The sequence below is a fragment of the Molothrus aeneus genome, chromosome 9 (assembly GCF_037042795.1).
Source record: "Molothrus aeneus isolate 106 chromosome 9, BPBGC_Maene_1.0, whole genome shotgun sequence".
Classification (NCBI taxonomy): Eukaryota; Metazoa; Chordata; class Aves; order Passeriformes; family Icteridae; genus Molothrus; species Molothrus aeneus.
In genome coordinates this window covers 22,048,629-22,066,386 of record NC_089654.1, presented here as the reverse complement: position 1 = coordinate 22,066,386, position 17,758 = coordinate 22,048,629, and the positions used below count along the sequence as shown (strand labels likewise).

Genomic DNA, 17,758 nt, shown 5'->3' with positions numbered 1-17,758 from the left:
AAGGAAGCAGGGCACTGAAACACAAACTCAGACAGGCTTGTTAGGTTACATGCACCTTCACACTGATCTTCACCTTACATGGACCTGAATTTACAAGGCAAAGGAATAGTTAAAAGGCTTGGAGCCAGTTGCAGAGGAGTGAGAAAACAAAGAGGCTCGTTAAACTTTATGTCTGCAAGTCAACTGTAAACTGCATAGTGCCATTTTTGTTAATGCTTTGAATTTTAACTGCATGCTGTCTTAACTAGTACACATTTAATCTTACCTTTTCCACATGGAAACAGAGAATGAATCTCAAATTTAATTTAAAACTGCACAAGATTTTGAGGAATTCTGGCATCCATGTTAGTATGTAGGATACAAGTTTGCTCTCCATTTCAAGGAGAAGAAAGATATTTTCACTCTGAAGTACATCAGGGACTTGATTTTACTATCCACAAAGCAATTAATACTATATTAGTATATATGACTACATTCAGTGTTTGCTGACAAGTCCACATGCCTCTGTGTACAACATATTTTCTTCTGAATACAACATCCCTCTTAACCACCAAAGAGTATAAATATTGGTCTTAGTGCTTGAACAAGTCACATGTCAAACAAGTGAATCATTCCTAAACACCATGCTTTACTGTGGAATTGCTGAATTTCTGTGCAGATCAAAGCTGTGACAAATTTTCATGTTTCACTGAACATGGCTGTTCCATTTGTTCTGTTCAAGCAAATTTGGTCCAGAGAGTATCGCAGTGTGTTTCAGAATGAGTCCTCTTCATTAAAGCTATTTACATTGAAACCCATAGAGCCACACAATTTTAAGCTTGAGCTGTTTGAAAAAGTTTTCATGGAAAGTTCTCTCAGAAAGTACCAGTTCTCCTGAGAGGCACTCCCACTTTGAAATTCTCTTTAGTTCTCTGGTGTACCCTGCAGCCCGTGTCGTTGACAGTGGGCTATTTTGGGCAGCAGAGAGCCTGCACACAGACCTGGCACAAACTGTGACCATGCACTCATCCTTCTTGTGCCTTCTTAGGCTGGTGTCCCCCTCCATCACAAGGTGTTTTTCTTACTGAATCTAGTTTCAGACAGGAACAATAGCATCAGCAGAGCAGCAGACGTGCTGGGACATTGTGCAACAGCACAGAAAGTGCCTGAGACGGATGCAGAGCTCACAGATTTTCACAAAACTGTGTTGATTGCTACCCTGTTGGTATCATCTGACTTACAGAGATTCCCAGCAGCTGACAGTCAAGACTTTGGTGGTTTTCTCACAATAGTTCTACGTAAACAAAAGTTTGATAGGGATATTTCCAGGTCTAAAATCCTTTATGGTGAATATTGGCTCTTTTAGGCAGTGACTAAGTGGAAACTGGTGAATCACTCGGGCTTGAATTTGACACAAAAAAGTAGAAAAGTAGTTTTTGTTTATTTTTCCAAGGTAGGTAAATACTTACATTCAGAAAGAGAAACTGAATAATGAAAATTGAACTTGAACTTCTTGAGTACGAAGGATACATATGGGGCGTATATATTTGCTCATATAGATAAATATATCAGTGAAAATTGTAGAAGTTAGTAGGAATTGGAAATGGTGTACTTATGGAAGTGGGCGAGGATTCTCCAAACTCTTTACCTTGGAGTAAGTTATTATCTCAATGTCGCTTTTGTGGGTGACTCCAAAGGATGTGGAAGAAAACTAGTTTAAAAACAGGAGAAAAGTGCTGAATGCTAATTTGCTTACTCCAGAGCTGAATGGAAAAGGCATTAGGGAAAATACTCTGAATGGATTTGGCAGCCTGTGCCATAAGAAACATTACCCATAGCACATGCAGACACAGCAGTTAAATGTTAAGAGGAAGCAATACTTTGGTTTTTTCCTTGAAATTCATCTTAGTAGATATGTTGTTAAGAAGTGTAAATCTATTATAAGACACAATTATTTCATTTATTAAACAATCTTTGCTGCTGCTAACAGCTGGGAAACCATGTGTAAGAGGTAAAACATATCCTCCTGATGCTTGGGGAGCCAGGTGTTTGCAAAGTCAAGGCTGTGCGTTCATGGACTGGCAGAAACAGCACTGTTGGTGTGAGGTGCAGGGCAGCCACCCTTGGAGAAGAGACATGGATCAGAATTCATGGCAGGAGCAATTCTGAGCACCCACATGCCCTGGCAGTCTGTCCTTGCTACTACATCTCACTTCTGCACTTGGAGCTGCTTCCACACTTCACCTTCATTCCATTTCAAATACAGGTATGAGTCATCTTGCTGCCAGCAATGGGACTGCTCATTTCCCGTGAGTAAGTCTGTATGGAAACGACACTGACACAAAATGCTAGATTTACTTGCCAAAGACACACATGGGTAGATTACAGTTATGTTAGATATCTGTTTTTATCTACCCGTCTCTTTTCTACCATAAATCAGTGCCACAGGATTGTTAAATAAATATTTACATGAAATACATAGAGAAGTTTATACAAATTAGGTTATATTGACATTGATGATCTGTTTTATATTAATATTTATGCTCTTTGGTTACAGGTGAATTATAAATACTGTGTTTCTTAAAGCAAGGTTTATTTAACAGCAAGTTTTGAGGTAATTTTCCTGGCATATTTTGTGGAAAGCTTGTTTTTGGAGCACAACTCTACTCAAAAATTCTGTATTTCCAAAAGCGATATGGAAATTTGGTAGCGTATTGGAGTCTGATGTCCCTGGAAATAAATCAGATCTGGGGCCAGAGGAACTTCCAGGAATCACCCAGGGTCAGGTAGTTCAGTTGTGGCATATCTTTCATAAAAGCAATGAGGAATCTCAGTAAGTTAATAAGCTTGCAAGTCATCAGATTTTCCACATGCAGTCATGTAGTGCAAATGCAATAGAGTGTATTAATAGTACTCCAATGTAACATTTTCCAAGTGTTTTGTAGTAATACTGGTTGGGTCATGTACTTCTAACAAGCATTAATGTTCCTTGGGGAAGACTCAGAGTATAAGTGCCTTATAGTACCATAAAATGTGGAATAATCAAATCTGTGAAGGACAGGCCACAGTGAAGCTGACAGGAATACATGATGCTTGTGTATTGTGGAACAGACATTCCCTCTATTTCAATGAGGATCTGGAGGAAATTATTTTGAAGAATATGTATTGTATACACGAAGCAGAATGTAATTTTACATAATGCTTAAATTTCCTACTTAATCAACATGTGGTTGTGGGGGGCTTCGAGAATAGAAAAGACCTGGAATTGCTGCTGTTGCCCCAAAATCTTTGACCGGTGTCCTTTGCTCCCCTTGTGTTTATTTTCAACAGCACCTGACTCTGCACTGAGATGTTGGACAGTCAGGGCCAGAGTCTGAGATGAGATGCCACATGGGTACCATTCCCAAGAGTTAGTCTTTTGGTGAGGACATCCTAGAATACGAGCCTGACTTGTGGCTGAGACTGAAGAAGAATTGTGTCTTGACAACATTTGATTAGTCTGTTATTTTGAGAAAAAACCAAATCCATGGTTGAAAGATGCATCCAGTTAAGAGAAGTTCCAGGTGAACATAATGCATTTCCATTGATGGACCACAGGGGCAAGGTTGATTCTCCTTTTGTAAGAACTGTTACTGTTCACATGTCTTTAATTGATGGCAGTATTACCTGCCTGTCAGTATAGCTAACAGCCAGGGCCACTGCAAATGATGGAAGGTATAGCTTAATAGCCTAACAATGTCTTCAAATTTCAGCCCCAGACTCAGTCTGATGTCTGACCCTGCCCAAATTTGTACCCAAAGTTGGACCCTGTCCCCTGCTGCAGGGATGCCCAATATATCCTTACACATAGACACCTTCCCTGCTTTGTCTGCAGTTAAGGATGCTTCTGGGCAAGGCTGTGTGTGAAAGTATGGATCTGCAGGTTCACATCTCCTGTGACTGTATGTCATGGCAGTCTGTTGTCACCTGCCCTGTGGTGGTTCCTGAGCTCTGCAACAGCACAGCGTCCTGTCCCAGCTTAGAGGGAAAGATTCCTCACAGCCCTGGAGCTACAAAATCTTTTAAGTCAGGGACTGAAATATTTTGTTCTGTTAAAACTTCATACACACACACATATACCCTACATATGATGATTTACAAGAACAACTTATGTTTTACAGATTGCATGAACTTCCAAGTATATTTTAATATGGAAAAATTTCAGTTAATATCATAATCCATGTAATGGATTAACATCTGGTTCTGATTTCCCAAACCTCGGCTTCCAAACTCTTCAGAAATTAATGGGAAAGTCAGTAGACAACTTCAGCACAGAGTGTAGTATTAATTCTTCATGTCTGTTTCATTTTACTTTATTTAGACTTGAAAGATATTCTGTCTTACTGGCATGAGTTCAGAGATCTGCCCTCATCACCCATGAATGGGAACCACATCACTACATCCTCATATATTATAACTCAAAGGAGAATTTTGAGGGAGAACAGCCAGTGAAATTCAGCCCAATCCACATCATAAGCTATATGAAACAGTTCTTGTACTTTCCACTGGTATGACCCTTTGTTGTTATTTATGACCTAGTTGTTAATTGAGATACTTGAGATACTTGAATCAGCGGATTTAGAATTTATTGATTAATACAGGTCTTCATTTCCAGACAGAAAGAGCCTTATTAACCCCTGTCTTGTGAGCCAGTGAAGAATTGGGCCAATCTAGGAAACTCAGGTTTGTTGTTTCAATCCTAATATGTCACACTATGGGAGTTTTGCAGCTGATTTCAATGGTAATTATGAAAAAAAAAGAGGAAGGTTTACATATGTGTGGCTTTCTGTGTCTTAAAATCTGTTTGTGTTGTGACATGTGAGATACTGCCATTTTATTTGGCAAGTGCATTGGTGCATACTAGGTAATACACTGTCAAGGCACTGTGAGGACTGGGGGCTCCAGTGGGTCTGGGAATATCCCCAGGAGATGAAAGGGCATTTGTAATCATCCCTGATAGGTGACTGCTAATTCAGAGTAACCATTTTTACCTTTCTGTTATGTATTAAAAAAAAATTGAAATTAACCATCCTGTTTTTCCTTTTGCATGGAACAATTATTTGCCATTATCATGAGTATGTAATTGTCACATGCAAGGTATTTTGTGCCCTTTTAAACTCAGCATGTGCTTTCTTGGCACCCCAATATTCCATTGCTGCAGCTGGTAATTTACACTCTTCATTTAATATAATCTTGCCAAATTATATGAAGTCTAGTTTGACCCTTACCTCTGTGCATCTAAAAATGATGGTATGACCAATTTTTTTTATGTCCAGAAGTAGGACTGAATGTTGAGGAGAGTAAATGCTCAGAGTGCTAAATGCTCTCCGATTTGTATCTCGAGACCAAAGACCTAATCTTATGAAATTAATCATAATCATGTTCAAAAAAGTTTCATAACCTAAGACTCAGTACCTCAGGTATGCAGGTGATAACAAGGACACAGGCAGGTCATGGCTGTGAGTGCAGGGCAGAGGATATTTAAATAAGAGATGTGTCCCTGGCCATTAGGACCAGAAGAGTACAAACAGCCTTGAAGGGTTTGCAAGAGAAGCACTTGGTGAGAGAAGACAGATTTTGGCAAGAACAAGGGAGAGAGGGATTGTCATAAAAAGAAGCAGGGTAACCAGGAAGAGAAACCTTTATTTCATGTAACTTGGGTTGCTGCCTAACCAGGCTGTGGCAATTCTGCTCTCACCATAGTGGGGCGGGGGTGTTTTATCCCATGCAGCTGCCAATGGGAGCTCCATTGCTTCATTCAGTTCTGCAGCTGAACCGGCAACATTTCTGTATGTTTAGAAGTGATAGCTGCAGGCAAGGGTGCTGAGGTAGCCCAGAGGGAACAGAGCAGTCTGAGCACACTGCAGTGAGACCCTGTGAGGTGTTAGTGTCCACCTTGGTGACTCTTTAGAGCACTGCACTGGGGCTGCAGCCATGACCCAAGCTGGAGGTATGTGCCCCTGGGCTGTGAGACAGCCCTGACTGTCCCCAGCTGTGCAGGAAGGTGCCTGCATTGGGTCCTGCACATGGGCTGGCACTGCAGTGCCTTCATCCTCTCAGTAAATCAAAACCTATCACACATTGATTCAAAGCACTCCTAAATAAATGAGCCATTCAGCTGGTGTCAATAGGATTTCTAGTTTTTTTCCCATTCCTCAGCATCCTTGGGTCCCCAGAGAATATAATCAAGCACAGGAGACTGTAACAATCAGGGCTTGGAGATTATGTGGTATCCAGGCACAGCCTTGAGGAGTTGTGTTTGCTGACATTAGGTTGACTACAGCTTTACGGTCATTTTACACATGACAGCACGTCAACTGTGTAAACCTTGCTGGAACAGGAGATTGCCTATGACTAGCTGCTGTGAAATGGAAATGATTTCTCTGTCTCTACATGGACTGAAAATCATGGCTGCTGTTTGCTAGTCATTGCCATTTCTCAAGCTTCTAATTTGGTGTAATTTTGTAGTGGAGACAAGACATTAAAGGAGCTCACAGTGCAGGTGTGTGTCAGATCCCCACTTCATCAGTGCCTCCCATCAGTGCCGCCCATCAGACTGAATGGGCTTCACCTTGAGAGCACAGATCATATTGTATTTTCACAACTTCAGTAGAATTTATTCCAAGGGAAATCTGTGCTCCTGCACAGAGAAGTATTACCCAAGGTCGCTTAGGGTAACAGAAATGAGCTGTAGCTGATGTGATTTCTGGTGGACAACCTGTGGATTCAGGATTTGGCATAACTGGTGTAGAGTTTGAGCCCGTGGGTTCCTGTGCTTTCAGGGTAACTGTATGGAAATAATACATGTGCTAGCCTGCCCCTTGCACCATAGCAATTTTGTAAATAATGATTATGCCTGTTCTCATTTTTCAGATTTAACAAAGCTATATAAAGTTTGTGGTGTAGTTAAATTTTAGTATAATAATTTAAGTATGGATTTAAGCATAGTTTTGTACAAGTTAACTGCATTTTGCTTTAAGCTAGCATAGAAAAATTGAAAATGCTTTGACCTATTATTTTTGACCAAAATCAAATGTTCCTGTATGGTCCATAACCTGACCACTCCATGTGTCAGAAGAAAAACAGAAATGTTCCATTTTTGTTTTTTGGGATATTCTATTTCACATGACTTGAAGTGCAGTAAAGATTAGGATAAACAGACTTTATGCAACATAATATCCAAGTACAGAACATTTTATAAGACAAAAGGAACAAAGACTCCCACTGAAAACCTGCTGGTGTCAAATAATCATTTATTTTGCTGTTGTTGACTTGTCCCTGCCTAAATGACAGGGGCTTAGCCACAGGAAACAATATTCCAACAAATGCTTGTGAAACCCTCTATAATTCTTGTCACATCAAAAGCCTGTGTGAAATTGTGTGCTTTTGGCTTCAGTGCTCTCTTTTTCTCACACATACAGAAACAATACATGAGAAAGTATTTATGCTTATCAAGAAGGAAGGCTACTTTGCTTTGCAAACACAGCACATCAATGAATCTTAAACTGCAGGTCTGAAGTTTGGGTGAATTTCAGGGCTGATGTCAAATATTGTGCTCAAGAGTTTTTTCATCATGCTCTCCATGTTCCTGTGGTAGCTGCTTGTGAGGTTTCGGATGGCTTCTGTTGTTTGCTCTTCTATTTTGGCAGAGAGGTTACCTTGGGAGCCCATTACCTGAAAAGCAGAAGACCTCTAAGCAAAATGAGAGGCTCTATATAACCATGTTCATTGTACTTTTCTTCATCATGTAGCACAAGCATAACACAAACACATCTTAGTGCTTCTGAACAATGACGGTTTGATCTGGGTTCAACTGGAGGCATAAAAACAGGATTAAAGGCAACTCTCATATGCTCATTAGCAATGGGAATCTCCCTATGTAATGAAAGTTTCCAAGCTCGCTGTGGGAAAAACATTGTGTATGTTTTGTCTTTTATATGGCTCATTTTAATTTGTTTTCTATTTTAATGACTAGGCAGCTAAGTTCTATCACTGTGTGCCTTCATTTGGCCTCACTGAGAGTGCCTGTGAGTGCAGCTAAGGACCAAACATGGAAAAGCCTTCCTGAAAATGCATAATTACAGTTTCAGAGTACTTGAAATGTCTTCAGCAGTTAGTGATGTATAACCTCAACAGGCCTCAGACAAGGTCTTTTAATGTTACATTTTCTTATCTGGCGAAATACCAGACAGCTTCTGGCACAGTTAATATCAGGACATTCGCTTAGAATTTAATTGACTCTGGACTCACTGAACATTTTAGCAAGGTTATGTTATAAACAGATGCACACGTTCCAAATCTGTGACTTTGCTCCCTCCTCCCCCACTGCCCCAACATCCCTTGAATTCTTCCCTTATGGAAAAGTCCTTCAGATACCAGCAGAGAAATTGATTTCCAGCTAAAGAATTCCATGTGGAGAGAAGAAGACATTTCTGCATGCTGGCAGAGTAAGAAAGGAATAAGTAACATATTGTTCTTGTTCCTGCCACGGTTCTCCGGGGTGGACTAGCAGGTGGAGCTAAACCGTGGTATATTAGTGGGGTACCTAGAGCATGACCAGAAATAAGGGAGGGGTCATTGACTCTATTTTCCATGTGGTTTCAGCCCAAATTAGCCCTTAAAAGAAGGAAAAGCATCTTTAGCATAGGCCACCTTCCCTGTTCTGTTTATCAGTACCTGGCAACGTAGGAAGACATTTGTCCATAATCCACATGTAAACCATTTTTCAGTTTGGAAGAAATGTAGGTTGTAGACACAATAATAAGTATTGGGAAAGGATTATAGTTTTCTATAATATCTATTTTTAGCTGACATTTTATTATAACTTTTAGACAAGTTGCAAGGGTTGCGTGTGGGAAAGGTTGTACAGCTTATACCAGATTTATGGAACCGAATTTTTCCACTGGGGAAGTAACTTTCTAGAGATCCCAGATGGTTGCATGTTATCCAGCGACTAAATACTTCTGAAAAGCCTCAAGAAAAGTATTATAATTTTAAGAAGAGCCTCTGCAGACCCGCTCTCTCGGCTCATGCTAATGTTGTCATTTGAGATAGTAAACTCTTACACTTCTATGTGTTTTCCCTCTCTTCTTCAGCTTCTAAATTTGAGGACTTCTTCTTGCAGAATGCAGGCAGTGCTCTGCTTGGTTTATGATTTTTGCTGACCTTGAAGGTTTTTCCCTTATTTTTCCCATACAGGTTTTATGTTAGTGTAATTTCAAAGCTGCTAAAATATTACATTGGCTCAGAAGCCACAAGAAAATTCAGAACTAGGCTGCACATCTCCAGAGTTAGGTGATCTCAGACAATGAATGAAAAAGCAAAATTGGTTTGAGATCCAGGCAAAAAATTTTGCATGTTTTGAAAAAAGATTTTACATATTGTCATTTTAACCTCAATCTTTTTTTTTTTTTTTTGTTGTTGTTCTTAATTCTGGATAGATATGAAGCCTCTCATAGTATGAGAAAATTTCTGGCTGTTTGGATACAAGAGACGCAAAGTAGGAGGAAGGATGGCATTAGAGGAGACTGTGACAGAGAATTAGAAATCCTGGGGTCCAAATACCCTAGAAAGTAAACTGAACCAGGCATCAGAGCTCCCCCTTCACTGCAGCTCCTGGCTGCCTCCAGACACAGGTTAATAATGATGGCATTTGTCTGGGAAGGTGAATGTTCGACATAATGGGGTCAGAGAATGTGGAGGAGGACTGCAAGGATCTTGTACAACATGCTGTCATTTGAGGAGCAATATGTGCTCTGTCCTGCTCGTGTGAAACCTTCCGTCAACAAATTGTGGCCTTTCCCTGCAGCTTTAATTTGGTTGTGGTGAAAAAAATGGAGTTCACAAAAAAGCAACATCTTTACTCTTCTGCTATCAAGACCTAAAACAAGAGCTCTGGCTTTGCTGAAAAGGTGAACAAATGTTAGAGGTATTTATACTTTATTTTGGTGTCAATAAACAACAGAAACTGTACACTTTAGACATTTTTATCTGGTCTGCCTGTGTGACAGTGTGTCTGGGGGTTGGCAGGGTATGATACCAATACTTTGTGTATATAGATGTTCCTAAGGGTTGTGATCCCTGCCAGAAAATGTTTTATGTGAAGTGTGACTGAAATGACAGGTTGGTGAAACAGATTTTGTTTGACCTCTTTGGCTTTTTTTTTTTGCTTTTTGTGTCTGCTTTTGCACAAAACTTTCCTTGTCATTACATGATACAACCTGGGGGGAAAAAAACAAGACCAAGAATGTAGGAGGAAGGTTGCTTGGTGAAAAGAGAATGGTTTGTGAATTTCATGGAAATACTAGAGAAAAATGCAAGATGCCATAAATGTATAAAATGGCTTTATTCAGATAGGAAAATATTGAGTCAGACCACTTTTACTATAGAAACAGTGAAAACCTCTAAAGTTTTGGTGACTTCAATTGACAAGGGATGCAGTATTATATGTAATAAAAAGAGACAGCTGAAGTGGAACAGAAATGGAAAGAAACATTTTAAACTTTTGTTTTTACTGACACATCTATGTTACTGAATCCTCCAGTTTCAGGACAGGAACTAGGTCTGTCTGTGGTTATAGAAAAAGGACCCAAAAGTATTTTTCCTTAAGGGACATATGTCTTCAAAGCATAAACATGAACCAAATATGGAATCAAGACCATTTTAGTGGTGAATGTCCACAATTTCTTCTACAAATGCATTCAAAGCCTGTGAAAAAGTCCAAATGAAGCATATAGACACTGCAGATGACACCCCTGTGTTTAATCAGTACGGCCACACTGGTTTGCAGGAGTCTCCAGGTAATACTCTTGGAAGCAATTTAGTTTACCATTGAGCGATTTGGTAAGACAAAAGAACACACGCAGGTTTCTTACTTACATTTGTTTCCTTGTTTCTAAATTCCTTCTCCCTCTGTAGTCTGTAGTGGTCTATCTCAGCTGTGGCTTCTTCCTTGGCCTGCTTCAGCCTTTTACCCTTTCCTAGAGGGGCAAGAAAGGGGCATTTATTTCATACCTTCCCTGTATCCCCAAAGATGAATCTCTCCAAATCAGAGATATTTTAGCTGCCATAGTAGAACACTGACTTTGCAGAAAGTCTTGTCCATTGGATTTATTTGCACAAGAATGGTCAGAAGAGACAGTGATTTATTTAGAATACTTTGTGACTGCTAGCCAGTCATGCAAGTGCCCCTCTTCTGAGACCAACTGCCTGTGCAGAAGCATACATGAAGTAAAGAACTTGGTTTGCTGACAACAGAAGTCTTTCTGCAAGTAGACATCTTCCTGCAACACAAATGCATTTTTTTCTAATCACAGCTTGGTGTTTAAATAAATATCTATCTTTTCTTCATCAACAATAGTAGCAGCCAGATAACAGATTTTAGTTGTCACGGATGGGAAAAGATGTTATTCTGTAAGATTTCCTGTATTGATTGGTTGCCAGAATCCCTTCATCCCACACCAACTGGATTCTGCTTAGAGCTGGCAGATATCCAAAACAATGCAAGATGTCTTAACCACTACCAAACTGAGTTGCAACTTTCAAGCTTTGTCCTTTCTTACCCAAGCCTTTTCTACTAACCTTTGTTAAATGCAGAGGTGGGTGACAAGGAGAAGAAGGTCAATTCTTTGCCAGTGCACAGAAACCATGAAAGGGATTAATTTTTTTTTTTCTTTTTATTTTAAACAAGAAGGAGATCTGTAAGGTGACATTTCAGGGTGTAGTGGAAACTAGAGCCTTCTTCCTCACCAGGCTTGCTTACATACCTAAGTTTGTTTGCTGTGAATAGTTTGTTTTAGGTAAAACACTATGGGCTTGTCAAATCAAGAGCATGTAAGTCACTGCAGGACTGGGCATAAGATCCTTCCTGGATCTAGTAGGGTTGTCATGTAAAGAACAAGAGTAAATGGTTTGATGGAAATGTGATGTTTAAGGTTCTACATGAAGGAGCTGGCAAGCTTGTCATAAAACCCCTGTGGGCTTCTCTGTCATTTACAAAGTCAGTAAAATTGCATGGAGCTAGGGAGCTCCTCAGGATGCTGCACTACTTTGTGAGGAAACAGTAATTTTCTAACTGTACACCTCTTGCATAGAATGTTGGTATGCTATACTTGATACCTGGGCTGGTGCTGATTTTGGGGGTCTCTTTCTGCTGTACAGCTAGAATTTTAGGAGCAGGTGGAATAAGGTGGCTCCCTTTTCTTAATAGGAGAAATATCTTCAGTGGCTGAAAAACTGCTTAGTTGCTTAAATTAGGATATCACAAGAATGTGAGAGTGGCGGCCTAGGCAGCTGAAAGAGCCATCTTGATCTCTTGTGGCACAGATTTATTTACTTATGGTAACAACCTATTTAACACCACTGAGCAATAAGAACCTTTTTTTTTTTTGGCTCTTAATTCAAGTACAGAAGACAAAAGATACCTTTCCTCCTTTCCTGAAATCCTAGGAAATATTCTCTGTCTAGGCTAGGAAGATGAACATAAATATTTCTCATTTTCTTTCTCCAGGCTGTTACATTGGTTTGGTTGGTTACATCTGAGCTGGGCTTCTCTAGCCTTATCAGGTGTGTCATATAGCAACTTGCTCCCACTGAGCATGGCATAATGAGGAAGATGAAGCTTGGGAGGAAGACTGTTTTAATACATCTGAGAATCAGCAAAAGCCTGGGTAAAATACCTGATTTAGCAGGAAATTACTTCTCCAGCTGATTGCTCCTTCCAAAATAATTATCTGCAGATGGGTGAGTAGAAGCAGAGAGATGCACAACATGGGAATTACCTTTAAGTCTTGATTCCTGGACTGTTGGCTTACTGTGGAACCTTGGGGGTGGCATGTACACAGGCTTCCTACAGGAAGGAGCAGCCTACTGAGGAACTAGATAGCTTTATTGACTCCCAGTCCATCCGTGCAGGGCTCTCATGGGGGGGGAAATTATATTTCTCAGAGTCCTTCTCCCATTGAGCCACTGTGCTTATGTATGAAGAGGCTGTTTTAAACCTAGTGGGTACTTTTCCAGAGTTTGTATTTGTTTGAAAAAGGCTGATTTCCCTCAGCTTCTGCTACTCACTGAATGAAGTGTTGGGACCAGGATGAGTGAACTGACAGATCTGTGTAAGAGCCTGACATAAGTCTGGACAGCAAAATTTGGAACCAGGTTCAAGTCTGTATTTTGAAGTTTCCCTTATTCTTCTCTCCAAATTTGGAGCTGATCAGCCTTTTGTAGAGTTTCCACTCTGTAGGAGTGGAGCTGGGGGGTGATTCTGTGGAGCTGGCAGTCAGGGGGAGTGACTACGATGAAGCTTTGCCAATTTCACCAGCTGAGGAACTGGATCTCTATAGCAAATTAAATTATTTCAAAATCAGTGGGATTTTAATTTCAAATTCCATCTGGGGGGCCATCTGTAGTAAATATGTTGCATATTTGGCCACCAGATAGATAAATATATCCATTTAAAATGCAGAAAATGGAACGATATTAACTATAAAACAACAGTTCAGTTGCCTCTGACAATGTAGATAGTGAACCAACGAGTATGCATATACATACGTGTCAGCTCTTGACAGTGCTCTGGAGTAAGCACAATACATAGGGTGTCACTGGAGGGTGGCAGCCATTTCATTTTTCCATGATGCCTTTAGGATTGGCACAGCAGGAACCTGCTGCTTCCTATTTAATTAAGTGGAAAAGCTGTGAGTAAATTACTGCTAGTCCAACAACGTTGTGGACAGAATCGGCAACTGCCAACATATGCGATGGTGCATATGCTGCACCTGATTAAGTTAAGCAGAAACTAGAGCTTAACCTGCTGTTCCACTAGGGACAAACCAAAATTAATTAATCAGTCTGTTGTTAACCACTTGTCTGCTACTGTAGCTGTGCAATACAGGACTGCCTTTTCAAAGCCTTACTGATCTGCTGGGCTGGTTCTCTTCAGAGCACAGCCAAGCTGAAATCAACCCTTACACACTGAAGGGTGGTGGAGCACTGAAATTCAGCCAAAATCATGCAAACAGAGGGCAAGAAGTGCTGGAGGGTGGGCAAACCAGCCTGGCCCTATGACATTTCCTCAGGATCATAGAGGTGAGGTACAGAAAGTCCCAAATTTGAAGAAATTTTTTGCCACAAAGATCATCCTGTGGGGGCCAGGATTGCTGCTGGCCCTCTGTCCCTCCTTCCTTCCTTGAAGATGGGAGCAGCAAAGCAGCTGTGCTATGCCTGATTTCCTTCTCCACAGCCTATAAATTTTTAGGCATTGTGTTAAATTGACCAAATTTTAAAAAACTTGCTGTGACCAGTCAGCACTGTACAGGATTTTCTTGCCTAACATGGCAAGGTGTTATTAGCATAGAGAAAGGCTGTATTCTTTTTCCTAGGCATTTCTGTGATGTTCATGAAACACTTTGCTCTGGTTAGATCTACAAGAACTGGTGTCTTTTAGGTTGTTGGAGTTTTTTAGATCTTATAAGAAAGACAGTGGGAGGCAAAAATGTTGAATTCTAATTTGTTCAAACACTAAGTTATCTTAATTTCCAAAAACTGCAATGCTAAAATTGGAGTTTTGTTTTCAAACATATCATGTAGGCTCCTAGCTGACTTTCTGCATAGAAATCAAGTCATTTGAGGAAGCTGCCAAAAATTAATCATATTTTCTTAAAATAGAACCATTTCAGTTGTCTTTGCTAAATTGTCTGGAAAATGGGATTTGGGGATGTGCATTGTGAGAAAACTATTTTGTACTTTTAATAAAATAGAATAGAGGCAGCTGAGCATTATATACAGCTTTCTCAGTCGATAAAATATGTCTTGGATATTGTCCAAGAGAGCGCCATGGATAGAATTCTGTTTACAATATCTTATTTTGATTAACATTTGGTTTTAATTTGATTTTCTATAATCTTTCATCTGAGTTTTCTTTTTATTAGGCATGAGAAATTCAAGGGAATATGTAAAAATCTATAGGAGAACCAGTTTTGCTAAGCACAGTGTTCATGACACATTTGTTTCCTTTGTTTTACTCAAAAGGATTTTCAGGAATTGATGTCTTGGCACTGACAGTGCTCAGTTATTTCTGGGATCCAAATTGTGCTTAAAGTAAAAATGATAGATAAAGCAGCACCATGTTCAAATGGTCAAAGGACTGCAGACTGGTTTGGCTTGTGTTTAATCAGTCTAATAATTTCAGCCTTGCATGTGTTCATTAAATTAATTATTGAAAATATTAATACATTTTCAGGTATAAATGATATCAGCTAATGATATCATGCCAGGAAAAAGGGTATTGAGCAAGGAGTAAGAAAAAGCATGTATAGAAGAATTTTAGCATTATATTTTTGTTTTGTATGTATCAATATAATTTTATTAGCTAATTTTTTCAGTTACTTCAAATGGCTTTTGCATTACTAACAACTGCACATATGTCAGCAAAACCTAGGCCCATTAACTGTTTATATACAATATTATGTGTGTTCACACTACATTTTGATTGGTTATGTGAGTATCAACTGTAAACATGGAAGGCTTTGCAACAGGGTAGTGTTGCTAGTCCCATTTCCTTGCAAGTGCCTGTTCCTGGTGTGTCCCAGGAACAAGCTGCCAGCTGCTGTCCCAGTGCCAGCACAGCAGCCAGACCCATGGTGCAGTGGTGTTGTGCAATGCCTGCTTGGGGTGACAGAGGAGGTCACAGGGCTGGGAGGGCTCAGTGCTTTCCCTGGCAGCCATGAGCTGCAGAGCAGGCCCTGAGCAGCACCTGCTGATCCCAGCTGGTGCCAGGTGGATCTGAGCTGCCCAATCTGAGGTGAAGCAGCACCTCCCTCCTTGTTCCACCCAGCTGAGTGTGCACAGGTCAGCCAACTGCACTGCACAGATCTGTGGCATTTCATGTATTGCCTTTCAGCTTAGCTTTTATGCTCAGAGACAAACTCTGCAATCCTTTCTTTTGATCTAACTGCAGAATCAATGTGGGGAAGACACTGCTGAAGTAACCCCAACTCAGAACAGCCAGACTTGTCACTAGAAGAATCCCTTTTGCCCTTGTCCCACAGTATTTAACTTATGCTGGCATAGTTATCTAAGGTGGTGTAGTGACAGTGCTATGAAAAATACTTAAATCAAGGACAACACAGGCAGTTTGTTTTGTAGCTTCAGTGCAAACTTCTTGCAACGTTGAATATAATGGTTGTCTAGGTATATTTATGCTGATTATCTATAGATTACCTATAATGCTTGGTTTAGAACAAAATCCAGGGTGGATTTATTTAAACTGTTTGCCCCTGATGTGCTAATTTTGGAAATTCTTGAGGTTCTTCATGGAATCACACTGAAGTGCTGAGGCTGGAAGGAGTCCATAGGATACATTCCCTGATGGAAGCAAGGGCAGCTTGGCTGTGTAAGAGGTCAAAACACTACTTAACTATCCTTTGCCTTCAGGTTTCTGCCTGAGAGTTCTGTTTTATGAAGGTGGGAGGATTTGCTTTAATCTCTGTTGTGTCTGCAAGGCACAGGCAGTGCCTGCGTGCTTAGGGAGGGGACTTGCCTTTCTATTTATTTTTGTGTGCTGCTGTACAAATTGATACATCACACTAAAGATTAATGAGCATACAACGATGCTGATTCATGTGTAGAAGGGATATGGAAACTACACAAATTATTCTGTTGAGCTTCCATTCCTCCCTGGAAAACAATATTCCTTTATTGTGCTCTTGCTCCACATGACATCATTGTCATCCATTTTCTTTGCATTCTGCTGCTGGTTTCTGAAGCAAGATCACTCCAGAAAACAGTATTAATGTTTCAGTGCTAGTGCAGGTCAATGACTCGTGTGGTTGTACCTGCACTCAGGAGAATAATTGCTTGCACCATGTAATAAAACTTCTGTGAATGATCTATTACAGTACTGAGAGTGCTCATGGTTTTACTGTGACTTTGATTACTATCAGGGTGTTGAAGTTTCCCCTTAGTTTTCATATAATTTTTTGAAGCCCAGCCTCAATTAGGAGACAAGTTACTGGATTTTGCAAGTAAAGAGGAAGACTAAAAAATCTTAGCAAAACCTATTAAGAAAAGTAAAGAGTTTGGAGTCTAGTCCTCCAGAGCTGGCAGTCAAAGGCATGTAAGATTTTAATTTAAATAGCAAGGCAGTAATGGCATTAACAACACTGAGATAAAGGAAGAACAAATGCAGCTGACAGGATGAATATAACAAAGAAAACATTTTTTTAATGTAATAAGGCACATGTACACGTAGACACAAGCACAGGGGATTTTAAGCAAACTCTGAATATTCAGGTTTGAGTAAGCGCCTGGCTGCAGCCAAGGCACAGCACTAGTGCATGTATACAGATGAAATAATCTTTTTCTGTGAGCTACTGTAATTCTGAAGGGCTTGCACTTGAGAAGTACAGTAAAACCAGGCCAACTACTTACTTTTTTTGGCTTCCTCCAGTTTGTCCTTGGCACGTTTTTCTGCCTGCAAAAGCTGCTGGATTCCCTGAGACTGGCTGGTCATGCTGCTTGCTGGGGCTGGTGAACTTCTGTGGAGACTGGAGCTCAGAGGGAGTTTTATACAGCTGCCAGGCTCTTCCTTGTGTTTTTTGTTCTGTGTGTTATTGCAACAAGCTTCCAGATTGTACCAACCCAGCTGGCTGTGCCTGGATTGCTGCTGGGCACACAGGCCTGGGAGTGCAGTCAGAAAAACACAGCAGTGTGAGGCTGAAGGGAATGTCCTCCTCTCCTCAGGGTC

The 17,758-nt window shown here is 40.3% G+C and overlaps 1 protein-coding gene across 1 annotated transcript; it reads right to left on the bottom strand.

Moving 5' to 3' along the window:
* Positions 1 to 7,254: 7,254 nt before the first annotated feature.
* ATP6V1G3 (ATPase H+ transporting V1 subunit G3) lies at positions 7,255 to 17,544 on the bottom strand. The gene is made up of 3 exons (XM_066555916.1): positions 17,443 to 17,544; positions 10,897 to 10,997; positions 7,255 to 7,692 (listed from the first exon to the last, which is right to left on the bottom strand). The coding sequence occupies exons 1-3, from the start codon at positions 17,522 to 17,524 to the stop codon at positions 7,519 to 7,521; spliced, it is 357 nt and encodes a 118-aa protein (XP_066412013.1). The 5' UTR covers positions 17,525 to 17,544; the 3' UTR covers positions 7,255 to 7,518.
* Positions 17,545 to 17,758: the final 214 nt, after the last annotated feature.

Coding starts and splice junctions, on each gene's coding strand:
- ATP6V1G3 (XM_066555916.1), bottom strand. CDS start 17,524: ATGACCAGCCAGTCTCAGGGAATCCAGCAGCTTTTGCAGGCAGAAAAA. Junction 10,998..17,442: donor ACTGGAGGAAGCCAAAAAAA/GTAAGTAGTTGG, acceptor TTGCCCCTCTAG/GAAAGGGTAAAAGGCTGAAG. Junction 7,693..10,896: donor TTAGAAACAAGGAAACAAAT/GTAAGTAAGAAA, acceptor TCTGCTTTTCAG/GTAATGGGCTCCCAAGGTAA.